This window comes from Notamacropus eugenii, chromosome 1 (assembly GCF_028372415.1).
Source record: "Notamacropus eugenii isolate mMacEug1 chromosome 1, mMacEug1.pri_v2, whole genome shotgun sequence".
Classification (NCBI taxonomy): domain Eukaryota; kingdom Metazoa; phylum Chordata; class Mammalia; order Diprotodontia; family Macropodidae; genus Notamacropus; species Notamacropus eugenii.
In genome coordinates this window covers 196,334,866-196,362,692 of record NC_092872.1, presented here as the reverse complement: position 1 = coordinate 196,362,692, position 27,827 = coordinate 196,334,866, and the positions used below count along the sequence as shown (strand labels likewise).

At 38.1% G+C, this 27,827-nt stretch overlaps 1 protein-coding gene and 1 pseudogene across 2 annotated transcripts in view; both read left to right on the top strand.

The window, feature by feature from the left end:
- SHTN1 (shootin 1) overlaps positions 1-27,827 on the top strand; it is a 120,513-nt gene that overhangs the window by 74,153 nt on the left and 18,533 nt on the right. The window contains exons 10-15 of one of the 2 annotated variants that reach the window (XM_072623602.1): positions 916-1,069; positions 7,672-7,771; positions 9,150-9,232; positions 13,519-13,628; positions 17,583-17,636; positions 22,708-22,828. In XM_072623602.1, coding sequence (XP_072479703.1) covers positions 916-1,069; positions 7,672-7,771; positions 9,150-9,232; positions 13,519-13,628; positions 17,583-17,636; positions 22,708-22,828 — 622 coding nt within the window. The remainder of the gene's footprint in view (positions 1-915; positions 1,070-7,671; positions 7,772-9,149; positions 9,233-13,518; positions 13,629-17,582; positions 17,637-22,707; positions 22,829-27,827) is intronic. The other variant, XM_072623607.1, reaches the window with a different exon arrangement.
- On the top strand, positions 3,064-4,717 carry LOC140513719 (transcription initiation factor TFIID subunit 11 pseudogene; annotated as a pseudogene).

Here is a 27,827-nt window from a genome sequence, read left to right as displayed (position 1 = left end):
TCTTACTAACTCCAGTGCTGGTCCTCTATCTACTGAGCCACCTAGCTGCATTGTACAATTGACAAGTATAAGGTGGAAGAAGTGTGATTACACAGTTGTTCTGAAAAAGATCTGGTATTTGGTGTACCCATGAAAACACCCAGTACAGGTTACTAGTGTGATTGATGTAGCAGTCAAAAGAACTAATGAAGTATTGAATTGCATTGAGAGACAGAGTCCAGGAATAGGAAAGTAATAGCCCCACTTCACTCTACCCTTATCAGACCTCTTCTGGAGTATCACTCTCAGTTCTGGGTACCACATTTTAAGGATATTGATCAATTGGAGAATGTACTGTGGAGGACACCAAGGATGGTAAAGGACTTTATGATATAAAAGAATTGAGTGAAGGAAGTACACATGTTTAACCTGGAGAAGATTAGATTAAGAGAGATATGGAAACTGGCATCAAATATTTGAAAGGATATTATGTGAACCAGAGATTAGATTTCTTCTATTTGGCTCCAGGGAGGTGACCCACAGAACTAGGAACAAAGGGGAGAGTTACAAAGAGGCCAGTTGAGGTTTGGCTTCAGAAAAAAAATAGTGAAACTTCTTAACCATCCACAAGTGGAATGGACTACTTTGAGAATTAGGGAGTTCCTCCTCCTTGGCGGTCCTCACACAGAGACCAGACTACCACATGTCGAGTGGGTGGTAGTGGCAGTTTTTTTCTGCATATAGATTGGACTTGATCGGCCATCAGGGTCTCTTTCAGTTCTCAGATTATGATTCTAATAATCTTCAGTCCAGAATTTGTAGATTTTTAAGTATCCCATGGTATATCTGTCTGTGAAATACAGTCAAAAGAATAATCGTTTCTGTTTTCCCTGCTGAAGGATGACAGTAACAAAATAAAATTTTTAAAATTTGCAGGTTAAAGAATTAGAAAAGCAACTAGACAATGAAACTCTCCGTAAGGAGATAAATAATCTCAAACAGCAACTGGAGCTTCTGGAAGAAGATAAGAAGGAACTGGAGCTGAAGTGTCAGAACTCTGAGGAGAAGGCTAAAAATCTAAAGCACTCAGGTAAAATTGTACAGACTCCTTTAGCTACAACTGTTCTAGCTTTACAGAACTACAAAAGATGATAGAACAATCTATTCGTTACTCCTTGGGCTTTTTTCATGAACTTTGGGCTTTTTTATCTAAGATCTAAGAATTAATTGAAACAAAATGGAGATATCCCAAACTTGGGAGATTTTTTTTTTTTAGGTTTTCACACTGTGAGGGAGTACGGTTCCCTATACTGTGTGTTGTTTTGCCTCTTTTTTTTAATCTAAGCAAGTCAGGATGTGGCCATCAGCTATTGAACATTTTTATGACACACAGTATGGATGACAATATTAAGACCACACTTCACAGTATAGTGCATGCAGTAACTCACATTTTTTTTTTAGCTTAGAATTGTGATTTCATTAATGAGGAATTTATTTATACAATATATATGCTGTTTATACATAGTTGTTTGCATGTTGTCTCCCCTATAAGACCACAGTCTGTTTTTGTTTTTTGTGGTTTTGGGGTTTGTTTGGTTGTTGTTATTTTTTTTTGCCTTTTTATCCCAGGGCAGCACAGTGCTTGGCACATAGTAGGCACTTTAAAAAATGCTTGTGTCTGGCTTGATTTTCCAGTAAGGAAACTCCTTTAACGAATGCACCATATGCCACTTGTTTCCAGAAGGTCTGATTAGTACAGTGACATGCCCAGGATCACACAGGTAGTATGGGTCAGAAGCAGAACTTGAACTCAGGTCTTTCTGACTCCCAAGCTGGTTCTCTATCCATTATACCACACTGCATCTCCAGTATTCCACATGTGTAACCTCAAAACTTAGTGAAAGCATAACTCAAAGAATATATCCATAGGATCCAAGAGCTAGAAAAAAACCTTAGAAATGACCAGGTTCAACTCCTTCATTATACAGAGGAGGAAACCAATAAATGCTAGAAGGATAGCACAGGACTTTTAAAATTTGGATCACCACACACAGCAGATTAAATTTCTTTCTGAGGTTAGTTTTAAAAAAGAAAGGTGATTTTTTCCATAATTGCTTCAGTGCTTCCTAAGAGGTTTGTTGTTCCTGCAGATTTTTGTGTTAGACTTTAGAAATACAAGCGTATCTTGCATAAGGTTATCCTAACATAATTTTTGCAGCAACATATTTGATACAGTATTCCTAAACCCCATGGAAAAGTATTGGATCTTGCTACAGTAACATTTAGTCAGTGGTAAGGGGCGGCTAGCTGGCATAATGATAGAGCCCTGGGCTTCGAATCAAAAAGACTGCCTTCCCTTTTCAAATCTGGCCTCAGACGCTTAGTAGCTGTGTGACCCTGGGCGAGTCACTCAACCCTGTTTGCCTCAGTTTCCTTATCTGAAAAACGAGTTGGAGAAGGAAATGGCAAACCACTCCAGTATCTTTGTCAAGAAAACCCCAAATGGTGTCATAGCGTCATGTCTGAACAACAAAATAGGAATGTGCTCGTGGCTCCACCACTGGTAATTAATTTCTGGGGTCTGATTCTAAGCCCAGGTCTCTAATTCCAGATGCAGTCCTGCTATCCCAAACTGGACAAACTCTGGTTTTATTCACTCCTCCCTTCCCTCCGTCCCCCCCTTGGCCCCTTCCCCCATTCAGGATCTCTCTGCTTCCCTTTCCTTCCCTTTCCATTCCCTGTTCACGCATCTGTTGAAGTGATCTTCGCAAGGCACGGGTCCGACCATCTTACTGTTTAAAAAAATAAAATTTCCTTAGCTGTCCATTGAGTTTAGGATACAAATCTAAGCTCCCTTAGCTCGGCATTTCCCACCGCCTTTCTCGCCCTATTTCCCTCCTCTCTCTTGCATGCGCTCTGTACCCGCCTGCTCTCCCCCTGCCCGGTCCTGCATCTCGCAGCCTGCTCCCCATTCATTCCACGCAGTCCTTACGTAGTTCTCTTCGTTCTGTTCAATCCCGTCTTTTCTGGCTCCTCCGACGCTCCGTAGGGTGTCGTCATCGCGGCGCGACCGCCGGAAGTCCGTTCCCCCGGCCCGGCCCGGCCCGGCTCGGCGGCTTCCGCGGGGCTGGCGGGGGAGCTCCGCACTCTCCTCCGCCGCGTGCGGAGCCGCGATGGACGATCCCGGCGAGTCGTCCCCGGAGAAGGCCGCAGAGGGGCCCGCGACGGCCGAGGCGCCTGTCGTCGCCGCCGCCGCCGCCTCCACCCCCGAGCCGGATCCCCCGGGAGCCGCCCTGCCGCCGGACGCGGCCCCGGAGGACACCGACGGCGAGGAGAACGGGGACCCCAAGGAGCCTTCGACCGACGACGCCGAGCTGAAGGGCCAGGAAGCCTCGGATTTCCTCGGGGCTGCGCGGGACGACGCGTTTCTTGCTCCTGCGGCCAAGAAGATGAAGATCGAAACGAAAGAGAGGAAAGAGAAGGAGCACAAAGTGGATGAGGACGAGATCCAGAAGATGCAGATCCTAGTCTCCTCCTTCTCCGAGGAGCAGCTGAACCGCTACGAAATGTACCGGCGGTCCGCCTTTCCCAAGGCCGCCGTCAAGCGCCTCATCCAGTCCATCACCGGCACCTCGGTGTCCCAGAACGTGGTCATTGCCATGTCGGGCATCTCCAAGGTCTTCGTCGGGGAGGTGGTGGAGGAGGCTCTGGACGTGTGCGAGAAGTGGGGGGAGCTGCCCCCGCTGCAGCCCAAGCACATGCGGGAGGCCGTCCGGAGGCTCAAGGCCAGGGGGCAGATCCCCAACTCCAAGCACAAAAAAGTCATCTTTCACTAGGACCCCGGGGGAAAGGAGCTCCCCTCTTCCCTCCCGGCCCACTAAGGCCCCCCGGTCCAACATCTGCCCTCCTGGCTTCGAGATCAGAGAAGCAGCAGACACTTCACGCTTCCATCCATGTGGGACCATTTAGTTCAGGTTACGAGGGGTGATGCACTCGTCCCTTACTAACTGAAAAGGGGGACACGTCCTTATTTAGAGACTCCTTGTACAAATCGCCAGAGGCCTATTTTTAGATGGGCAAAGGAACAATCTTATTGATTAATCTCAAAAGTACTTTATTTTGCAAGCTTCAGTTGGGGACCCTAAACAGCGACCATCCTCTGGGACTTGAAGTTGCTTACAGGCCAGAAATTTGTAACTTGCGAAATTTGATCGTTTAGTTTACAATATTAGCAAATGGTGAAATGACAGAATAGTTCTATTCTCTTGTAAAAATTAAATATCATGTGGCTTTCGGTGCATTGACCATTAAATTTTTTTTCAACTTGGCAAGTAAATAAATCGTCTTCTTCTCTGAAAGTCTGTGTCAGGTGCCACCTCTTCCAGGTACCTAATCCTCCAGATGAAATGCAGCTTTCCTATGTAATTTCTTGTGTCACTTTGTTTGGATGCTTCCTCTCCTTTTATCTATGTTGTGCCATATTTATTTATGTATTTTTGAATGAATCATTGTTACTCTGTGAGAGCCTTATAGGCATGTTTTTTCACTCTGCACCCCCTCTTTCCTAGTATGGTCCTTACACGATAGACAATTATGTTGATTTTGTCATTAGGAGGAACGGAGACTAGGGCTCCTCTCAGTTCAATTCAGCAAGCATTTATCATGTAGCTTCTTTATGCCCAATCCTGAACTAAGTACTGTAAATAAAAGAAAATAAAAAAGAAGCTTTTGCATTCAAGGATCTTGTAGTCTTGTAAGAGAAACGATACATGATGAAATAATTAAAATTATATATGACTCCTTGCCCCCTGCGCTCTATCAGTCATCAAATCTTAGCAGTTCTGCCACTGTCATCATCACCTCTTTTTCATTCCTATGGCTATGCCCATTTTAGGTCTGCATGACTAAAATGTTCCTGTAACCACTATTCTCTTCTCGCTCTATTTTATTCTACACAGTGCTTCTGTTTCTCTTCATAAAGCAATACTTGATCATTTCATTACCCCTACCATGCTAGTTTACTGCTTGTCTCCCAACAATTTGTTCAGGGTCCTCAATAATATTTGTCTTGGTGATCTCATCAGCTTCTGTGGATTCAGTTATTTCTATGTAGAAGATTCTCAGATCTGTCCAGTGCTAACTTCTGCTGAGGGGGTAGCTACATGGCACAGTGGACTGAATGCTGGGTCTGGAATCAGGAAGATCTGAGTTGAATCCTGGCCTCATACCTAGTAGTTTGTGATCCTGGGTAAGTCACTTAATCCTGTTTGCCTCAGTTTCCTGGAGAACTGGAGAAGGAAATGGGAATCCACTCCAATATTTTTGCCAAGAAAACCCCAAAAAGGGGTCACAAAGAATCAGAAATGTTGAAAAACAACTAAACAACAACCTGTCAGCTGACCTCCAGACTCATTTCTTCAGCTGCCTTTTGGGCATCTGAAACAATGTCCATATACATTTTAAACTCAGCGTGTCCAAAATCGAACTCATCTTTTTCACCAAACCCTCCCCTTTTTATACCTTTCCTATGACTGTTAAAGGTTCTACTATGTTCCCAGTCGTCCAGATTAGCAACATAAGTATCATCTTCAATGCCTCACTTTCATGCCTGTATCCAGTCAGTTGCCAGGTTCTGTTGCTTCTACTGTCTTAACATCCTTTGTATGTTACCCCTTATCTCCTCTGATATTACTTCCATGGTAGCTACTATCCGTTGTGGTAAGGCCTTCACTACTGCACAGCTGGATCAGATAGCCTTGGCCTCTTCTGCCTTTCCACTCTTACACCTTATTCCTTGCTGCATATTCTTTGATTCAGTGACAGGCCTTCTTTCTGGCCCATGAACAAGATGCTCTATTACTTGGGTCTAGGCATTTTCTATGGTCTTTTCTCATGGCCTGGAATACTCTCCTTCCTCATCTCTACCTCCTGGCTTCGTTTCTCAAACCACATCTTTTACATGAAGACTTTCTTAATCCCTCAATTCTAGAGCTTTGTCTTTTTTAATTGTTTCTTATTTATTCTGTATGTACCTTATTTGTTTGCCTGCTTTCTCCTCCATTAGATTGTGTGTTCCTTGAGGGCAGGGACTGTCTTTTGCCTCTTAGTGTTTAACACATTTAGCATAGTGCCTGGCACATAGTGCTTAATAAATGTTTATTGACTGACCAATACATATGTGTTTATATGTGTATGATATATGTCAGAGATCAGTTTAAGATGGTTGAAAGTACTACATAACTTTCTATATGTGGTCCTGCCTACCATTCTCTGACAATTCAATTCTGGGCCTTGCTCATTGTACATCTGTTCTGCCAGTCTCACTTATATTACTAATTGACTGTCAATGGACTATCTGCATGCTGCATGCTATAGATAATCTGGAAAACAGACATTTTACATACATCTTCTCCCATATCATTAAACCTCCTTCTTTTGAGTGGTTGTGGATTCATTGAAGAGATCTTATAGCATATTTCTTAGAAGATGTTAAAAATCCCATGTATATTCTGATGAGTCTATTCCATGCATGTGACCTGAAATTTCTGAGACTTTTCTCAAGGCATATTTTATGCCTATACTATCTTCCTCCTAAGTCTCCCTATTTGAAATCCTACCTGTCCTTCAAAACCCCACTCAAAAATCACCTCCCATAATGCTTCTACAAATTTCCTCAAATGAAAGCAACCTCTTTTTTGAATTTTCATAGTCCCCAATCTGTACCCTTGTAATATTTTACTTTATACGTTTATATGCATGGCTTCTCTGTCTTACTTGATTATAAGCTTCTAGTCCGTAGCCTTTCACATACTCAACAAATAATTGTTGTCTGAATGAATTAGTTAATGATTAGTGCCATAATACTTTCTCATAGGTATGGAGATAGCAAATTACAAACATTTTGAAAGCTGTTAAATTTAATATAAAAAAAATACTAGTAAAATAGTTAAAATTCAGACGCTGTCACTAGTTACCTCAAAAAGCAAATTGGCATGGTCATCAATGAGAATAAGTAGAGTTGGTATGTATAAGGTCCATTGTTAGATGTTATTCTTAAAATTGACTACTGGCCCATCTCTTTCTGAAGGCAAGCATTTAAAATTTTGAAAATCTATATTAGGTAATTTGTTCTTTTGTGAATAAACTTTTCCTCTTCAATCTACTCACTCACTCACCTACCCAACTATTCTGACTTAATTTTCTGTAGATATAGCTATAGCACATGGTTATAATTTTTGACATCATCTATGAGGGAACATCACTAAGCTAGAAGAAAAGTAGAGCCATATGGTAGAAAATGATATTCTAAGGGGGACTCAGTATTGTTTTCTAATTTTTTTCTTATTGATAGTTCAAGGTATCCCAAAAATCTTAGTGCATTTAAAAAGTTTTAGTAGCTTTTGAGACACCTTCTATTTGTGTTACATAAGTGTGGAAAGTAGAAAGAGCACAGTATTTAGAGTCAGAAGCAGTGGCTTCTAATCTTGGCTGTGCAACTGACAATCTATATGACCTTGGGAAAGGTAGTTAACTTTCTCAGTCTTTGAGCCCATATTCTATTGTATGAAATATAAGGCCTCTTTCATCTCTAAACCCTCTAGTCCTAATCCTGTTTTGCTTTGAAGGCTGATGATTGCTTTTTGTCCCCGCTAAATATTTTCCCTCCCCTTCTCATATTTGCTCTCCATATAGTTGATGAACTCCAGAAACGAGTACACCAGTCAGAAAATTCAGTGCCACCCCCACCACCTCCTCCTCCACCACTTCCCCCTCCACCTCCTAATCCAATCCGGTAAGTAGATCTGTAAAAATCGTTATGCTTTTGAAACTAAATATACCAAAGCACTTGGATTTCCTTAGGGTAGCAACATTTTTCAAGACTGGTTTATGGCTCCATGGGGTTCCCACAGTCCTGTCCCAGCTACTGAGGAGACTAAGGCTAGCAGATCTCTTGTGCTTAGGAGTTCTGACCTATGATGGGGCTCTTTCAGTTAGGTGTCCACACTAAGTTTGTCATTAATATGGTGAGGCAGGGAGGTCCTCCAAAATGCCTATAAAGACAGGCAAACCAGCTCAGGTCTAAAACAGGCCAAAGCAGCTATGCTAATCAGTAGTGGGATCAGAACTGTTAATAGTCCCTGTACATCTAGCCTGACTAGGGAAAGAATAAATGAAAAGGCTTATATGTCTTTGTTATAGAGTTAGGAAAGTACAAAAGTAGGTGGTGACCAGTCATGTCACTCTGAAAACATTTTTGAAGATAGTGTATTACTTGAAAACTCTTTTTTTGGTATGGAAAATCCCTAACTCAACTACAGGTTCATCGAGTACAGAAGGAAGAAGCATTCTTTTGACACATCTTTCTTATGTTTTAAAGTTCCAAATTTCTCATAGGCTTGGGAAACTAGTGGGATTGGTTTATTTTTCTTCCCCATTTTTGTTTTCTGCCTTTAGGAATTTCAGTTAAGGCATTATGATTTTCCACATTAGGTAAGGCTGAGCAGATAAGAGCTTTTTTAGATTGTATGCACTATTTTTTCCCCCTCTGAGCTGTTTAAAAGGTTTTTCACTTGTCCTAAGTTATCCTTTTAAAAAAAAGCCTTGAGAATTACCTTATCCATAAAATTGAAAGTAATTCTGAGAACATTCTAGGTGTAAAGACTTTTATTATCTAACTGCACATGTGGCTTCTTAACTGTTTTTGCTTCATGGATAATAATGATTTTTTAAAAATTAAAAGCGGTATTTTGTGGGATCATGTATTTGAAACCAGAAGGGACCTTAGAGGTTGTTTAGTTCAACCTCCTCCTTTTACACATAAGGAAACTAAGGCTCAGATAAATGACATGACTTATTCAAGGTCACACAGATAGTAAGTAGCAGAGAAAGTTCTCTGGCTCTAAATGCAGCATCCTTTCCACTGTAGTTCTCTCTATGTCTAGACAGAGAGGTGGGCTATATTTTTCTGTGTTCAGAAACTCTAGAAATAATAAAGAAGCAATATCAGTCATATATGTCCTTGATCTCCAGTTAAAAGGCTTATGCTCATAAAAAGAAGCTAATCATTTATTAGTAGTTGTTGATATAGAAATTATGATATCTCAGTATTATGCAAAATATCACTGTGAAGAGGAATTTTAGGAGCTTCTCCTGGTCTTTTTTCTTGAAAGGTCTCTTATGTCCATGATACGAAAGAGATCCCATCCGAGCAGCAGTGGAGCCAAGAAAGAAAAAGCAGTTCAGCCAGAAACTGGTAAGTGTCACCTTTGTTCACTTTATTCAGTTACATGCTATTAGTCATTTATACACGAATATCACCCAATATGAAATCTCTCCAGCTCTGAAATGTTGATAATAAGGTTTTTGAATAGAGTAGTTTCTCCACAGGGGTTTTGAGAGTAACACTGAACACTTAGTCCTTCAGGTACTGGTGAGGCCATTAGGAGGAGACCTGGGAACTGAGGCCTTCCCACTTTTTGTGATCATTACTAGAAATAGTAATGGCCTTAGAATGGCAGGGAGGCAGCATCCTGGTCTGAGGATTATTGGATTCAGAAACAGCTCTGCCTTGGACAGTTTCTCAGCGTTACCCAGTTTCCTTAATTATTCATTGTTAGCTTCCCCCTAACTACGCAATTTGAACTTGTCTCTGGTTTAATCTTACTTCAGGATGATTATGTTTATTTTTAAATTTCAGTGGGGTCACTCAGAATAAAATGTATTCCCCCTGAAGCAGACTGTAGCTTGAATATGTTATCTTCAACTGTACACTTTAATAACACCAAAGCATCTAGTATTCTAAATCCTCTCAGTCTCTAAAAATAAAATGTTATTTACAGTTCACTGAAACACAGCAGTACTTTCTTCCTGACTACTATTGCCTTTAGAGTGTTGGTTTGTGAAACTAAGCAGAAATATTTCTATAGAGTTATAATTCTTTGTTCGCTTCTGAAAACAATTTTGGCCAGCAACACAATGGTGCATTTTGATCTGTCCATGGTATTTTGAAAGGTATAACTTTAAAACTTTGAAAGGAATAACTTTAAAATCATACTGATAGAAAGGATAATAGTATCTTACCAATAACACATGCAGATAAAACAGCATTCTCTGTGTTCCTAATGACTTATTTGTTTTATTGGTTACACCATTAGTATATGAAGGAGTACATGAATGGGAGAATTCCCCACTTCAACTGTGGAACTTCCTATTGTGTTTGTAAATGGAAATTGGATTGTCTAGTCTAGGGTTCAGTCTTAACATATCTTGCATATTTGGAATTGCATCCTACAGTGGCCCATGAGATACAGTTGACCATTTGTACTGTGACTTCCTTGAGTATAGAAGCCCATGAAAACTGGTTTCTTGTTGCCTAACTGTAGTTATTACTGTTTGGTGAAATAGCTTATGGTAAATTTAGTAAGCTGTTTTACATATATTTTAAGGTCTGAATTTAAGATGGCATTATGTTTAAAAGAGTTTAATTTTATGAAGAATCAACTTAATAGGCCAATTTTTGGCTCCCAAGAGATATATCTATTTAGATTTTTACCAGTCTCCTACCAAATGGACTTCTAGTGATAAGAATCAGAAAACTGGGGGAAAAAACTAACTCTGTAATTCCTTTAGATAAAAGTTATGTTTATGACCCTTAGTTTAAAAAAAAAAATCAAATCAGTGTCAACTTGACAAAATCACATTTCTGTAATGCTTTAAAATTTTCGAAGTGTTTTTCTTACAACAACCTTATAAGGTATTTTAAGCCCATTTAACAGATGAGGAGACTTAACCTTAGAGAAGTTAAACCAGTTGCCCCGGGGTCATGAAGAGAAAGGACTTTGAAGTCAGTACACTTTGCTGTGCACTGTACTGCCTCTAGTTTTTCCAAAAAGTAGCAAGGAATGATTTATGAATACAATAAATGACTGAATGATTAAGCAAAGATTCCCCACCCTCCCACCAGGTACTAGATTTAGGGAATCCAGTGAAATTCAGAAACTCATTCCAGTCACCTCTAAGTGATAATACAAGGTTATAGAGGGGTTAAAAAAAGTTCTGATCACTTCTAAGTAATAGCAGAAGGTTATGGAGGGTGGGTTTTTTTCCCCTTATGAAACTACTTACTTTTCAAATAGGTCTTCAAAATTTAAGCCTCAATTAATTGCATTGGGTTATTGAGTCAAGTCCAACCTCACAGCACTATTTTCTAGGAAAATTTGATTATTTGGTGAGTAGTCCAGTAACATTAGAATTGTCTTCATTTGTCATTTTTTCTTTAATCTCCAGCATCCTGGATATTTCTGTTGTCCCTCTAATTACATGGTTTTGTGAGACAATTACCCATTCTATCATTACAGAAAGAATTACAAAATATTCCATGAGTTCTCTGTAGGTTATTCTTCCATATTTTATAAAACCACTTAATCATTGTGAAATTCATATAGATTGTTTTTGTCTAGTTCAACAGTGAACATAGATGAGGGTGAGAAAAAGAAAAAAATATATTGTGTGTTTATAGATAGAAAGATAACTTTGTATTTGTGTGGGTAATTTGGTGTCTTTTTTTCCTTTCAATCAGTTAGGCTTTTCTATTTGAGAAAAAAAAAACTAAGGAATTAAATTGTCTTTTAAAATCTCTGTAGGATACAGATAGCTATCCATCTCTGAATCATCCATATTATCCTAACCAACAAGTATAAGAGACTATTTAAAATTCCTGTTATGTTAGATGTTTTAGACGAATGAAATAGCTTTGACCATAATGTTCCATCTGTCTGCCTTAATTGGCTTTTGTCTTGTGTGATTAATTGGGCTTTAGTCATGTCTTCCAGAGTGCTGATGGGTTAGTAGGAAGTGTTTTACCATCAATTGCCATGCAATTTTTCCATCCTAATTCAGAATGGTATTTTTTTTTTAAATTAAGCATTTTTTAGAAGCCACTTTTCACTTTGCAGTGAGTCATTTCTCCATAAAGGTGCCAAAATGGCAGAGCTGAGATTTGTATCATTCAATTTAAAGCAGTTTCAGCAGAAGATATTAGTTCTACCCATGATGATTCATTGGTATATCTCAGTTTCTTGACATCTTACATCTATGAACTAATTCCACATTAAGATGTCAAGAAAGTTCCAATTGTAGCAGTGTGGGAAACACAGTAAGTATCACTCTGGCCTTGGTATATACTTAGGTGAATACTGACCTACCATGGCTGGAACATGTATATTGTCTTACCTTGTGAACAACAGGATCCATTTGTGAGATGATGAGCCGGGGTTAGGTTTCCCTGAGACAGTAGCAACATAAAAAGGCAAACTGTCCATTCTAAAGATATAATCTGTTGATCTTAGCTTTGTTAGGGCCAGCTAACTTAGGCATATGTATTTTGATCCCAGTTCAAAAGTAGAGCTTTTGAGATGTCTAAGGTATGCCAAAATAAGTGAAATATTAAGGACCACTCAAAATCAGGTAACAGCACATACTCTGAAAGATTCCAGCTCATCCTGTTTTTCTAGAGTCAGAGCTAATAATCTTCCTGCACTTGGACAGTCTGCAAATGATCTACTTTTGTATGGGGCCTAATAATTAATGTAAGCATAGTTTGACCTGTAAGTAGAGTGAGACAAAGTACCAAATTTCAGCATTATAGCAAATGGCCTTGAACTGATAACTCATCTCAGGTACATTCACTGAATCTAGATAAATCTCAATTGATTTAATAATGTTTTGTACTACAAAGGTTAGCCTACAGTGTAGATGAACTTTCGTTTAAAATTTAATTACTTAATTGAAATCATTCCTAGATTTATGTTTTTGTCCAACAGGAAATTTAAAATTCCTTTAACGGGCTTGTGTGAATGTTTTCTGCTTACATGATTCATCAATAAAAATTGGATGGGGGGAGTGGAGAAATAGATTTTACTTATTATTTGTTTGCTTTTGTCTGAATTTCCTCCAATGAGGACTCTTATGGTTTTTTCAGTCAAATCTTTGATACTTTCTCCTCCTTTACACTAATTTCTTGGAGGGACAATATATGACGTCTGCCAATAAGGTATAAAATCCCCTTCAAGAAAAAAAGGCACGATTATTTAGGATTAAGTGCAAAGTTGGGTTTAATAAGACTTGGAGAAATTCCAGAAATGAACCAAGTATTCAATAAAGTCTGTAATTACACTGACAAATAGGGCAAAATTCATTTTAATTGTTTGATGTGGGGGAGTCATTATTGACTTAAATGCTTTAATTAAAAAAAAAAACACAACAAAAGCCTTCCCATTTTTGTGACTCAGCTCTGTTACAGAAACTTTGCTACCTGACTGCTGTTCACCTGAATGGAGCCACGGTGTTCTGTGACTCTTGGCATCTGCGTAGTGACTGTGTGGTGTGGCACATTGCAATCTTTCTAAATCACAAATTGCAGAAAAGTAGCAATGGACTGAGAAGATAATTCTCACTTCACAGCAGAAAAATATTTCTTCTTACAGTTTTTCCTGGGCTTTCTTCGTTTGCAACTCAATGAAATGTGTTTTCTTTGAACAGCTGAAGAAGTCACAGACCTCAAGAGACAAGCAGTTGAAGAAATGATGGATAGGATTAAGAAGGGAGTTCATCTTAGACCAGTGAATCAGGCAACCAGACCAAAGGCCAAGGTATAGAGCACCTAAATCCTCTTTCTTTTTTTTTCTATCGTGGTGCTTACTTTAGAAGTGAAAAATGGAATATACAGTAGTACCTTTGTAGAAGTAATGTCAAGGAACAGCACTGACATAGTTGCATTATGTCAATTATGTCATTATTTTTGTGCAGTTTTACCTGGGGAGGGCATGTTTTTGTTCTGTAGCAAACCCAAATCTGTGCAGTATTTAAGATATTCCAGTTCTTTTTTTTTCCTTATTAAAGGATAATGACATTAAAATTAGTTATCCCGCAAACAAACGACAGGGTATAAGGTAGTCATCCCCATAATGGTTTCTGTCCCTTGCTTCCTTGATTTTTCATTTGATTAGGATTCATTTAGGAAGTTTATAGTACCAGAAAAACAGAGATAGTTTTGAAAAACACTGAAAAGATTCAGAGCTGCTAATTTTAAAAAATTAAATCATCAAATCTAATTGTCTAAGACAGAGGTGAAGAAGATATAGTGGAAGATTTTGTTAAATTGTTTGTTCCAGAAGGCTCCTCGCTAAATGAATGAATTTTCAGGGTCCTTCCCAACTTTGACATCCTTTCATACAGCGATTAGCACTGCACTCTTCATTTTGCTTTGTATGCTTGTCTCATTGAAATGATGCTGATGATGGGAATTTTAAAAATCACTTTGCTAGATGGTTTCCTCCTTTTAATCAGATGCTTGTGGACATTTCTCTCTTCCTCCCCCAATTTAAAAGCTCTTTCTTACCCTCAGGAGTGCCTCTCTGCCCATATAGATCTGTGCCTTGTAGGGTTAACTGGGGTTCTGTTAGTATCAGATGCTTCTGTACCTACATTCCAACTATGTTTTGCCATAAGTAGAAAACACATTTGGTTAGGTTGGTACTGGAGTGGCCACTGTGTGTAAATCACCCCAAGAGAATAAGTAGGGAGATAGGAGAGCAATATTCTGTATTTTCAACTTGGACTGATCAGAAAGTAACTTATCAAATAGAAAGTAACTGATTTCCACATAAAGAGGTTCATTCTTAACTCTGATAGCCCAAAAAAGTCAAAACAGCTTCCTAACCAAGATATAGAATTTATAAATGGTAAGATGGCTTAGCTTTTAAACTAAAGTCCTCTGACTCAAGTACTTTTTAGTGTTTTGGACTCTTAGTCCTTTGGTGCTCATGTCCAGTGACATAACAACAAAGAAAAGTACTGAATTACGGAACAGGAGATCAAGGTCTTGGTCCTGAACTTGGCACTGGATTCCAGTGTCGCCTTTGATGCATGCTTCCTGCGTGATGCTGGGCAAGTCACTCAAAGTCCCTGGATCTCAGTTTCCTCATCAAATAGAGGAGTTGAACTAGCTGGCTTCTGAGGACCCATATTGTCCAAGACACCTGATTCTAAGAGATACTAATTGTGTATGCTAGTCATGTGAAGCTGAAAATTACACCACATTTTGTTTCTCAGCTTATAAATAAAGTAGAAATAATACAGTCTCTGTACCTCACTGGAAGGGTTGTAGTAGTGCTAGAAATGAGAATGCAAGTAAGTGAGAGCACCATAGAAATGAAGAGGCATTTTTAAAAGAATATTTTTTATAATTTAATAAACATAGCTACTCTTAAATAAATAAGCAAACCTGAACTATTGCAAAGCAAAAGTAATATAGTGACTCAAATATATCTTAAATTATGTTGTCTAGGAAGAAATGTTTTTTTAAAAGTTATTATTCTTAAGCTTATCGATATTTAGTTATGTTCCTCCCATCCCACTTTTGGTATGTCATCTTTTTTTTCTTTTTTCACATGACTCTTTCAGCAGTTACACATTATTTAAAGTCAGTTCAAAATCTGGAAAGAAACTGAACAACGATCAGTGGACTACTGGGTTTTTCGCTGGTAATAATTAACCTGTGTAGATTTAGTTTTGACTTAACTGGTCAATAATCTTTTTTTTTAATAACATTCACGCTTGATGCATGCTAAAGTCCAGGCCCCTTTCTGCATTACCATCCCCGCTTTCCTGCAGAAGTGAAGAGAGTGTATGTTCCCAGCTGCCTTCTGGTTGACTGGCTTGGGCAGTGAGTTCAAGAGCACCAGCTTTCTGGCTGAACAATTCTCGTTCCTAGGCCTGCTCGGAGGCCACGTTTTCTCAATGAATTTGTGGGTGCTATGACTAAGCTACTGTCTCCAAAGCTTTTGACTGGCACTGATGGCATGTGGCATTTTTGAGGAAAACTGTTGGCAGTGAAAGTTTAGCACCTTTGCTCAGTTTGCATAAAAGCAACAAATCTCTCTTTCCCTCTCTCTTTTTCTCTCTCTCTCTCTCCTCTTTCCCTCCCTCCCTCTGCCTGTCTCTCTCTACTTTTTTCTTTTTGCTGAGGAGTGTGGGTTTGAGGCTTCCCTGTGTCCTTTAGGTAGAAGAAGTTGCATGTTACTCTTAAAGCCTACCACCTCTTAATTGGAGAGAAGTGTTGGTCATTTTTCCATGTCCAGAGAAAAGTGGTGCAGTGGATAGAGTGCTGAACTTGGAGTTAGGAAGACCTGAGTTCTCAGCCTCAGATACTTACTTAAGTAACTTAAGTTGTCTTCTTCAGTTTCCTCATCTATAAATTGGATAATAATAGCACCTACCTTCCAAACTTGATGTCTCAAATGAGATAATATTTGTAAAGTATTTTGCAGAGCTTAAAATTCTATATAAGTGACAGCTATTGTTATTATTAATGTAATCATAATTACTGTATTGGTTTTTCTTGATCACTACCTTCCTGTGAGAGGAAACAATAGGAAAGTTAGAGATCTTACGCACCACAGTCTTTTGTGTGAAAGTCTCACATCAGAATGGACCATCATTAACTGGGATGAACTGAGCATTAATAGGGATTTTGCTCGGTGCCATTGAGGGTCCAGAGCTTGGTTAGAGTTTCAGATCCAGTCATCTTCACATTTCTCTCTTTCTTCATTCTAGTGTAGTTGGAAAGAGCAGTGCTGGGGGTTAGTAAAACCCAATTCTAGTTCCCACTCTGCAACTTTGTAGCTACATGACCTTGAACAACTGTCCTAACGTGTTCAAGATTTTGGTTTTCATTTTGTAAAATCGGGAGGGAAAGAAGGACCAAGTTTCCAAGGTTCCTTCCAGTGCTGACCATTCTGTGTTTCTAAATCTCTCTGCCACTGTCCCTTCCCTATAACTTTCCTGAAAGGAAAGATTGGGGAGGAGGAGGCAGATGTCACTGACGGGCTATGGTAAATAGATGTTTAGCTAGATCCAGAAGAAGTGAAGAAAGGAGTTTTGTGACCTCTCTCATGCATTCAGTATGACTGCTTCCCATTCTTCTGGACAGAAGATATCAAGTAGCTAAAATGAGAGTGTGTGAAGGATAGTCCTGAGAAGACCTAAAAGAAATGCTTGAAAGTTGTTATTTAACACATCTCTTTTGGCTGTGATGTTAATGAAATTAAATACACAAGCCAAATTATATGCATTTAAGTCCATTATCTTGTGTTTGAAAGGCAGCATAGTGTGGTAGACAGAGAGGAACATCTTTGGGGTCCAGAAAACCTGGGTTTCCTGTCCCACCTCTGATACAAAGTGGCTGTCACAAGGTCAAGTCAAGGTCAAGGCTCTTGATACCTCCTGGCAAGTTTCCAAGTTACAGAGGAGATGCTGGTCTTTGACCTGGATGGGGGGAATTCATACTGCTTTGAACATAACTGTTTTGTTTTTTTTTTAGTTTTCCATTTAACTGTTCCATGGGAACACTAACATTTCTAATTTTATTTTTTTCTTACCCTAAGAAATGGGCCTAACAAAATGATGCAATTCATGTATGTTGCCATTATAACCCATAGCACCTTTTGACAAATGGCTATTTCTGTGGCTTAGTAGTTTTAAATTCAGAATGATACACCTGCTGTTTCTGTCTCCTCCCCACCCCTTTCCCCATTTAATTATAGCCAGAATCTTCAAAAGGCTCTGAAAGTGCAGTGAATGAACTAAAAGGAATACTGGTAAGAACCAACCTTAGTTTATCTTCAATCATTTTCATTTAGTGGGGGATTAAAGGAAAGTGTTTTTATCAATCTGATTTTTTCCTGAACAGTTACATTTGATATTTGTTGAGACCTTTTATGAGACCTTGTTTCTTTCTCTGATTGTTTGCTTTGTGCCATATTTATTTTCCCTTTCTCTTTCACAGGTGTTAATAACATATCAAATAACACATTTGTAGTTTCCATTCAAGACTTAGCCCTAATCAGTTTTTTATACTTGTTACACTAAATTGCTAAAATGATTGTTTCCTATTCTTCTTCTTCTGATCCCAGAATTCCAATTTGATGATAAAATGTAGACCCATATGTTAGAATCGTCATGCTTGTTAATTAATAGAAATACACCAGGGTTTTTTTAGAGAGATTTGCTTAGTGTATGAGAAGAAAATTCTGACATTCGGGTGGAAATTTGAGAATATCCCAAATCTGTTGGAAACAGGGTAACTACTGAGTAAATAGTGTGATTGTCACCCATTATCATTTGTATTCTTTCTTTTTAACTTTTGATGATAAATTATATTTAAAAAAAAGATTCATTTGTAAACAGCTGAATTTATCCTCTAAAGGAAATTCAGAGATTTTGTTTAAGTTGCTTAATGTCGTTATGTTTAGCCATTGTTCTCCATGTTAGGCATGTGTGTAAGCCATCACTGAATTTATAAATGACTGTTGCACTAGCCTCAACAATCATTGAGTTTTCAGTGGCAAACTCATTGCTTGGAAAGTGTTTAGGATACGGAGGATTCTATTCTCAATACCAGTTATTATGCACAGTACGTCAACAAACATGGGGGCGGGAGGTGCAGGACTAAATACTCCTGTGTTTGTTGTTACTGTGCTAATTATGCATTTCATGCAGACATCCACATAATTGTCGTAAACAAAATTATTTTCATTAAGTCTGTCTTTAAATTGTAGACTTAACGCAAAACAGCTCAATTATTTGCTTTAGTTTTAGGTGAGTAGGATTAGCTCTGAAGTGATGCATATCCCTGGTTAACAGTGGTAGTCCGTTCAACCTACAGAATAGCATATTTAAGCTGTTGTAGAATAAATGGGGTTATCTAACAGGACTGTTATGCAGAAAATTCTCTATTCAGTGTTCTACTAACAAGAACTTTTTATAAACCAGGAATTCTACATGTCCTAGTATGATGTAATGGAAAGAATGCTGGAGCTTGGAGTACCAAGACTCAGGTTCATATTCTTGCTCTAGCCCTTGGCCATTGTATGACCTTATACAATTTAGATCACATTTCATCTCCTCTGATCTTCAGTTTTCTCTTCTGTAAAATGGGGATAATAGCAACACTTACCTATCTCACAGGGTTGTTGTGGGAAAACACCTTGGACAGCTCTATAGGAATGTGATTTATTATTGTTTCCTGTGGAACAGTAATTGATACTAATAATAAGTGTCAGGTAATATAAGATCCTAAAGTACTTTCTGAATTACGAAATATCAATGAAATTATATTTAATATAGTTTTAATATTATATTTTCATTTAAAAAAACCTCAATCAGACCTATTAGGGATATATGGCAACAGTTAACTTCCTATCAGTGGTGTTATACTTAAATTCTTTCCTCAGAACTGTATCTTTTTGAGGTAGAAATGTATGTGAAATAAATTGTATGTCCTCTACCATCTATTTTTAGAATTTCCTTAGAGAGTAGAGCAGGCAAACTACTCAAACAAAAATATGCTCATATGACAAACTAGCCTTCTCTTCTACCTTCCAGCATCTAGACTGAGGTTTTTTTTTAAATCTTCAAAAGATGAATCACTTTTCTAAAGAACCCCTTCCCAGAGTGCTTGGTGTATACATTCAGGCTGGCATTATCACCAGGAAATACTGTGTTCACCAGGTTTTATGCTCCGCTGCTACTTGTTCTCAGGCCCATCTTCCATTCTTATTAAATGATTGCTCTCATAAAATCTAACCAGAAGCTACTTTTTTACCTCACCCCCAACCTCATTAATGCCAGTGCTTTGTCACCACAAATTTTATGCAGTAATGTTCAACTTCCTTTGAAAAAGAAAAAGCATACAGAGGATTTGGACTTTCCTTGAAAGGGGAAGCAGTAAATATTGAAGCCCTATAGTGTCTTATCCTTTTAGGCCAAGATGATCATAAAAATCCTTGAACAATGTAGGGCAAAAAGGAAAGCACAAGTTCTTCTAATCAGATAATGCCATAGAGTTCTATGTACTGAAATGCAATGAGGAGTTGGCTGTGAAAAGCATGGTGGCATTCAGATGCTCATAGTCAGGTCATGGTTATTGGCATGTGCACAGTTGAGAGAATTTGAAGAACCTAGCTCTATTCTAAGTGGGACAGAGAGCCAATTATTTTTTAAAGCTTCTGTATGAACTTAGACCATTTCCCTAAGCTCATTTCCACGTAATTTCTAAAGTTATATTTATTGTCACTGAATTCATTTGTCGTTGAATTATAAGAATTTTGAGAACCAAGAAACTTTTTTTTTAGTCACTTGAAAGCCACTTTACACTGTTAGATGTTAAGGATTTTTTTCAGTTAAAGAAATGCCATTTTCAAAGAGTAAATTTATGATATGTAGAGTGAGAGGATTAAACCAGTTGATCTAAGTTCGGCCCTACTGGCTAAACGAGTCTGCAATTTCAAGCCAAGTCAACGAATATTTGTTATTATTATTAATTACCTAGTATTGCAAATGAGTAACAAATCAAAAATTTGATGTTTTTTTTTTACTTAGTTACTTCCCAAGTACAAATGTGAGTTATATGGTCTCTTTTGTTTGGTATAGATACTTTTTTTAGTATTCTTAGTTAAACCAAATGTGTTGGCATTTTGATGAAGGAAGAGATCTTGGCTCTGAGAGATCTGGAGTCAACTAGGAAATGGAATTCTCAAGTCTTGAATTTTGTGGGGATAACCCAAATATTAAAAAAGAATGAATGTGGGAGAATGTTTCTGTGATCTAGATAAAAATCAGTGACTTGGGAGAAGGCAGAGATAGCGTTCTTATTAGATTTGTAGATGACATAAAGGTGTGTGCGTGTGCGTGTGTGTGTGTGTGAAAGAGAGAGAGAGAGAGAGACAGAGAAACAGAGAGACAGAGAAACAGAGAGAGAGCGAGCACATTTATTACTCCCTTAATATGTTCTAGGCCCATAGTTCTAAGTACAGGGGATACAACTACAAATAAAATAGTCTGTCCTCGCTGAGCTGTCATTCTGTTTAGGAAGATGATGCCTACAAGGAAACTGGGAACAGAGTGGGGAAGGGAGATGGGGCTACAAGCAAGGAGATTAAGGCTAGGTGTGCAGCATTATATATGCAGTAAAGTGAACTATCTTTTCCGTGAAACTGCCTGTCATAATCAGCATCGAGTAATTATTCTGGCCTACACAAAATAGTGTGTGATATGATATTCTTCTTAATGGGCCCTCTGGATTTTTTAGTAGTAAGTATAGACTTAATATCTATAGATATATTTCCTGAAACAAGATTCTTTTAAAAATTAGAAAGTGGCTACTACTTAAGTATTTCCAAAGTCATCATCTACAGAACGTGCATCTAAAAAGAACATGAACTCTTCTGCTAATTAACCTGGTTTGGGTCTGCCATTGGGTTGGCATTCTGACCCCTTTAAGTGATGAAAAAATTTCCAACCACAATGGCAAAATAGCTGTACAGTTAGAAATTTCTGACCATTTAATTTTATAAGCAATTTCATGATTGATATGATTTTTTAAAGTACGGGCATTCAGTAGTTTGTATTTAATTCAAGGTTGGTAAAGGCTAGACTTATGTCATAATCTACCAATGATGACAGTAACCTCATTCAAACTCTAGCATTAGACATATTAAGTGATGAAGAATTACCATTTGAGTAAATAAATGGTGCCAGATTTAGTATTCACTATATTTAAGTCAATGTTGTGCTTTTAGAAATCTTACCTATAACACAGGTGGGGGAAACTACTTGTAGAAAATAGAGATGTCATGAAAAATAAAATGGATTTGTGGGTTCTATTTTTGACATCTTGGGATACATTCTTACATATAAATGTAGGGAAAAACAGTAGTGGGGTGTGTGCGTGTGTGTGTGTGTGTGTTTGTGTTTAATGGCCATTTGTAGGCATGTTTCCATTGATCTCCATTCAGAAATCTCACCACAGAGGAATTGAGCCAAAGGAGCTTAGAGTTACCAGGTCATCTCTGTCTTCCTTGAAGCCACAGTAAGCACTGATGGTAGGAAGGACAACTTTTGTACCGTCTACTTCTTCCAGAATCTTTTGGTCGTAGAATATATTCTAGATCAGCTCCATTAGGAAAAATGGAATGAAGACCACCTTCTTTCTTGCCTCCATCCTTTAACACCCTTTCCCCCAACTCCCCCCAAAGAGCTGTATTGCTTCTTTGTCCAGTTCTCACCTGAATCACGGTGTGTTTGCTGCAACCTCCCTTCTGGTAGCCAGCTTGAGATTGTGATAGACCTTTCTTGGCAATAACTCCACTTGCTTTGAGCAGCCATGAATCAAGAGTCATTCTGTTTGAAGGATCAGCTGCATTTTTTTTCCCAAGTACTGCAAGGATTTTGGTTCCTTGGCACATGGCTTCCATATCAAGATGTGCTTCTCTCTAAGGTGAGTTCATCACATTTGTTCCCTTCCACATTGGCTTCACAAACATCAGAAATTGAACCATTGATGTACAGAACTTTTCCATTATTGAACTTCATACAGAAAGTAATTCATAAAGAAACACAGCTGTTGTCTTCTTTCCACATGAAACTTACCATTCACATCTTCAGTAGCATCTTTTAACTTCCTGAAAAGGTCATAGGAAAAAGAGATCCTCACAATGTTCAGTGGAATTCAAAACATTTTTTTTCTTTTGGTTCTGTGACAGATATTTGTGTTTTGTTTCTGAATTCCATTCAAATTCTGGTAATGATTTTGTTGTTTGAATTTGTAAATTTCTCTGTGTTGTATTAAGACATTAATCTTTTGTTTGTTTTGTTTTGTTTTTACTTTAGGAGACACTTAACACATCTGCTAGTTCAAGAAACTTAAAATCTCTTGATACTGAAAACAGTGAAACTGAGTTAGAAAGAATTTTACGGCGCAGAAAGGTGACAACAGAACCAGATAGCAGTAGTAAGCTGGTTTGAGTTCTTCGCAGTCCTACTCTTCAATTTCTGTAGTATCTGTCTTTAAATTTATTCTTTACATACAAAATAATCTCTTCCTAATTATTGAATGAATTTTCTAATGTGAGTGAGAAGTATTAGATGGACATGTGAGGAAGTTAAGGTACGGAGAAGTAAGTCATTTCCCTCTCTGTCTCAGTACAATGGGGCTATTGGATTAGAAAGTCTCCAAAGTCCATGCTAGCTCTAACATTCTGTGATTAATATCACTACTAGTAATGACTCACATTTAGATGGTGCTTTACATATATTATCATATTTAGTTTCAAAATAACCTTGACCTAGTGAGGTCAAGAAGAACAGAAACAGAGGGGAGTAATGTTCTTTACCCAGTGTCACATGACTAGTAAGAGAAGAACAGGATTCATCTGAACCCAGGACATTTGATTCCAAACATTTTGTACTACATCAGGGTGATTCAGCAAACCCAGATACAGAAATACTTTGCATTTCTATCTACTTAGCTTGTTGAAAAATTATATAACCACTTTACATAAATTAAAGTTTTACAAATCAGGTCATATTTTAAAAGCATCAGGCCAATTTGCTGCTTAGTAGAATTACAGAGTGCTTTTGAACAAGTCACTTTAATCTCTCTAACCCGCAGTTTCCTTATCTGTAAAAATGAGGATATTAGAATAGATGTTTGCTAAGGTCTCTTCCAACTCGAAAATTCTATTATTCTGTAGAATGAAAAAAGAAATCTCAGTTCTTAAGACTTTGAAGCAGCCTTTAAGATTTTTTTTGTTGTTGCTATACAAAAAATTAACCATCATCTATTGCACATTCTCTGAATTTTTTTTAATTGTTCAGTGAATCATAGTTGCTGTAGGATGAGTTGAAATCATCAAGGCATTTAAATAACCAAGAAAGCAAAGATTAAAGTAACCAGAATGTGTTGAGAATTTGAGCTTTTATCTAATCTAAAATTATTCTAGTTATAATTCTAGAATGTTAGAGGTGGAAGGGACCTCAGTGGCCATCTGGTCTAACCACTACCTTAAACCTGAATCCCCTGTATCGCATGTCTAGCAGAGGGCAGCTTCTATTTGAATATAATGGTTTGATCAAACAGATGGTTCATTCTAAGCAATTAGAATTGCAATATAATTCTCTTTAAAAAAAAAAAAACCTAATTTTTTTTTCATTTAAGGGTGTGTGTATACCTGTATATTTTTTATTTTGACATAAAAGTTATAGTAATAAAATTCTAAAAAAATAAGCAGTCAGCCAGTGCTGTGTGCTAAACACTGAACCAAGTGTTGGGGATATAGGTAGAAACAATGAAACAATAGCTGCATTCCCAGGAGCTGACATTCTAATGGGGAAGATGACAAGAACATACATAAATATCTATAGTACATATATAAATATATAAAGTAAATACAATTCAGAGTACTTAAATGCAATATTTTGGGAAAGAGGACACTTAGAAATTGGAGTGATCAAAAAAGGCTTCCTGTGAGAGAGAGTGTTTCAGCTGCATCTTGAAGGAAGAGAGGGTTTCCATGAGACACGGGTAAGGAGGGACTACATTCCAGGTGTGACAGATGGCCAGTACAAAGGTGGTCATACGTCATAAGAATCATAGAGAAGGCCAATTTGTCTGGATTGTACAGAGTAGGGGGGAATGTCATGTCTGTTGAGATTAGAAAAATAGGTTGGGACCTGGTTATATAGGACTTCCGAAGCATAGTAGTCACGTGGTCAGGTCACTGAAGAGGAGGGCTCAGGTGCAAGAGATGTTTTGAAGGTGGAAGTGACAAGATTTGGTAACATACTGGATATATGGGATGAGGGAGTGAGGAGTGAGGATAATGCTGAGGTTACAGTAAGGATGGTGGGTGTCTTGGACAGAAATCGGGATGTTTGGAAGGGAGGAGAGTTTAAGGGGAATATAATAAGTTCAGTTTGGGACTTGCTGAGTTTGAGTTCCCTCTGGGACTTCCAGTTTGAAATATCCAATAGACTGAAGCTTAGGGGAGAGGCTCGAGCTGAATATAGAGATCTGTAGGTTACCAAAAGAAACACCTGCTTTAGGGGGAGTGAGATAACTCACTAAGTGTTTATTAAGTGCCTATGATGTGCAAAGCACTATGTTAATCACTAGGAATACAAAGAAAAGCAAAAGACAGTCCATGCTCTCGAGGAGCTGGAAGGGGGAGACAACATGCAAACAACTCTGTGCCACAAGAGGTATGCAGGATAAATTGGAGAGAATGAATAAAGAGGGCATTTATACCAAAGAGGATCTGGAAGAGTTTCCCACAGAAGATTGGATTTTTAGCTGTGACTTAAAGGAATCAGGAGGAAGAGATGAGAAGGGAAAGTATTCTAGATATGAGGAACAGCCAGTGAAAATGCCTGGAATCTGGAGGTGGAGTTTCTTTTGCAACTAACAGCAAATAGACTGGTGTCACTGGCTCACAGAGTGGGTAGAGGGAAGTAAGGTATAAGAAAACTGGAGAAAGATAGGAGGGGGACAGGTTGTGAAGGACTTTGAAAAAATCCCCCAAACAGAGGATTTTCTATTTTATCCTGGAGTTTATTGAATAGGGAGTGATGTGAGCAGATCTGCTTTTTAGGAAGATTATTTTTGACAGCTGAATGGAGGATGGACCACAGTGAAATGGATGATAAGGAAGAAGTAAAAAGGAGACTGAGGAGTAGTCAGACAGATAGGAGGAGAACCAGGAGAGAACAGTGGCAAAAAACAAAACAAAAAAACCAGACGAGTTACCAGGAAGAGAGGGTGATCAGAGAAGGAAAGAAACTCATTTCTCTCATGATAGAAACCCATTGGGTTTCTTTACCTTACTGCTGCTAATGATTTCCCTAAAAGAAACTAAATTAATGAAGTTTAAACTTAGGGAAACATTTAATATTTTGATGTTTGATTAGTCATTGAAAGAGTACCATGCATTTGGGGAAAAAAGTGCATCTGTGTCTCTTCTGCTGCTAATGTAGAAGTTTGTTGAGCTCCTTATCTCTACCCTTTCACTTTTGAGATTTTCATCTTGGATTTTGCCTAACTTATTGTTATACTTTCTAAGTCAGTTTTATTCCATTGACTCTTATTCCCTCCAACCCACTGTACTAACTAAATACCCCCTTGTACTTTTGAATTCCAAAATCTTCCAATTACTCCCTTCCTAGGAATGCCTTTGAAACCTGAATGAAGTACAACTAGGTTCCCTATTTCTGAGTGTGACTATCACCCATGTAAGCTGTAAGCAAGACTGTTAACTTTTAGCTGACTTCCTTGCCTTCTACGCCTTCCCTGTGACTATTTAGGCAAGATGATTGATAATCCTGTATCTAAAAACAATCAAAGGAGTATCAGAAAGACAAACATTGCATTTAAAATACTCCTCAGAAAGTTGTTTTTTCAGTGGAAATTAAAAGTTTTCCAATATGCTAATGGGGAGATATAAATGCAGAACAAAGAATAAGAGACTGCACAGTACAGTGGCTTTAATACCCGATTGGGCATCAAAAGATCTTGGTCCATATTCCAGCACTGTTACTTATTACCTGTGTAACCTTGGACAAGTGAGTTGCCCTCTCTGGATTCCTGTTTTCTCCTCTGTTATATGAGGAGATTAGAATGGGTCATCTCTCAAGTCCCCTCTATCCTCTAGAAGCAGTTGGAGGAACTTACTGAGATTATATCCTGACAGGTGTGTTTATCTCTAGTGAGAAGGAAGTGGATATCACTATGTACAGTGTGTTATTCTGCACACAAAAGCTTATGGAAAAGGTAAAGATGTATTCAAATGTAAGGTGACAGGCAGAAAACAGGAGAATTATAATAAGAAATACACAGTTAGGGCAGTTGGGAACAAGGTTGAGGCTAGTAGGACCCAAATCCTAAGTTGCAGCTGGTCTCCTCCAGTGGCTTGTTAAAGTGTATTTTCCTTTAAAACACTTCATATGGCTCTAATTGTCATTCCCACATTTTACCTAGTAATTTGGTCTACAAAATTGGTCTTTCAGAGAACAGCAAGTGCCTCTCAAAAAACATTGGGAAGCTTATACATGATGAAGAAAAGTCCAACTTAACCATTATGGTTTTTTTTTTAATTTCTTTTTAGATGTAGGAAAAGCAAGGGCTCGCCTACTCCCCCTCCTCCTTAATAAGGCTTCAGTTACGGAATGAGCCGCTGGAACTAATGTATTCAGAAATGAGGAAAGAGAAATGCAGATTAGATGGCTTAAGGCATTCTCCTTCTAGCTAGATTCACTCTCTTATTGACCTTAATACCATCTCTTTATTTTCATGCCCACAACCTGTAGGTCAAAGGGAAATCAGGATATTTAATTACCTCACCTAATTTATTCCTACCCTCTTTTTTAAGATAAACAAGAAAAAGTCCATACTTCCTGCATAAACAGGTGCTTGTCCATATTCTTGTGACATGGATTTGGCCCATCCAGGGATTTTATAAGTTTTCAGGGGCAAAAACAAAGGCTAAAATCCTGCTGTGAGGAAAATAAGCTATATAGTGTCCTTTAACATTAGGCTCTAGAAATGCTCCACATTGATGCTTAATAAATAATAATAATGTATGCAGTAATAATTATAACAACCAGTGAACTAAATCCTATTCTGTAGTTTTTTAATACCTTGCTAGAGATCAAAAAAGTCTAGACCTCTTTATTTATCCCTTAATTTCTTCACCCACTGTCTCCATGTTAATAGGAAACAAATCCACTTACTTCTCATTCACATTGAAAATGGAAATGTTTTATAAAAGCTATTTTATATTAGGGAAGTCTTATGAGCCTTTTGAAAGAACCTTTTGAAGTCTTTTCCCTTTTCCATTAAAAATGAGGAGCTGTGTTGTGTGAAGAATTGACTTTTTGAAGGATAAAGGGTTGCTTCAAGGAGGGCTGGTAGTAAATCAGAGCTTCATGAGAATAGTTTTTATCATTCCAGGGCAGGC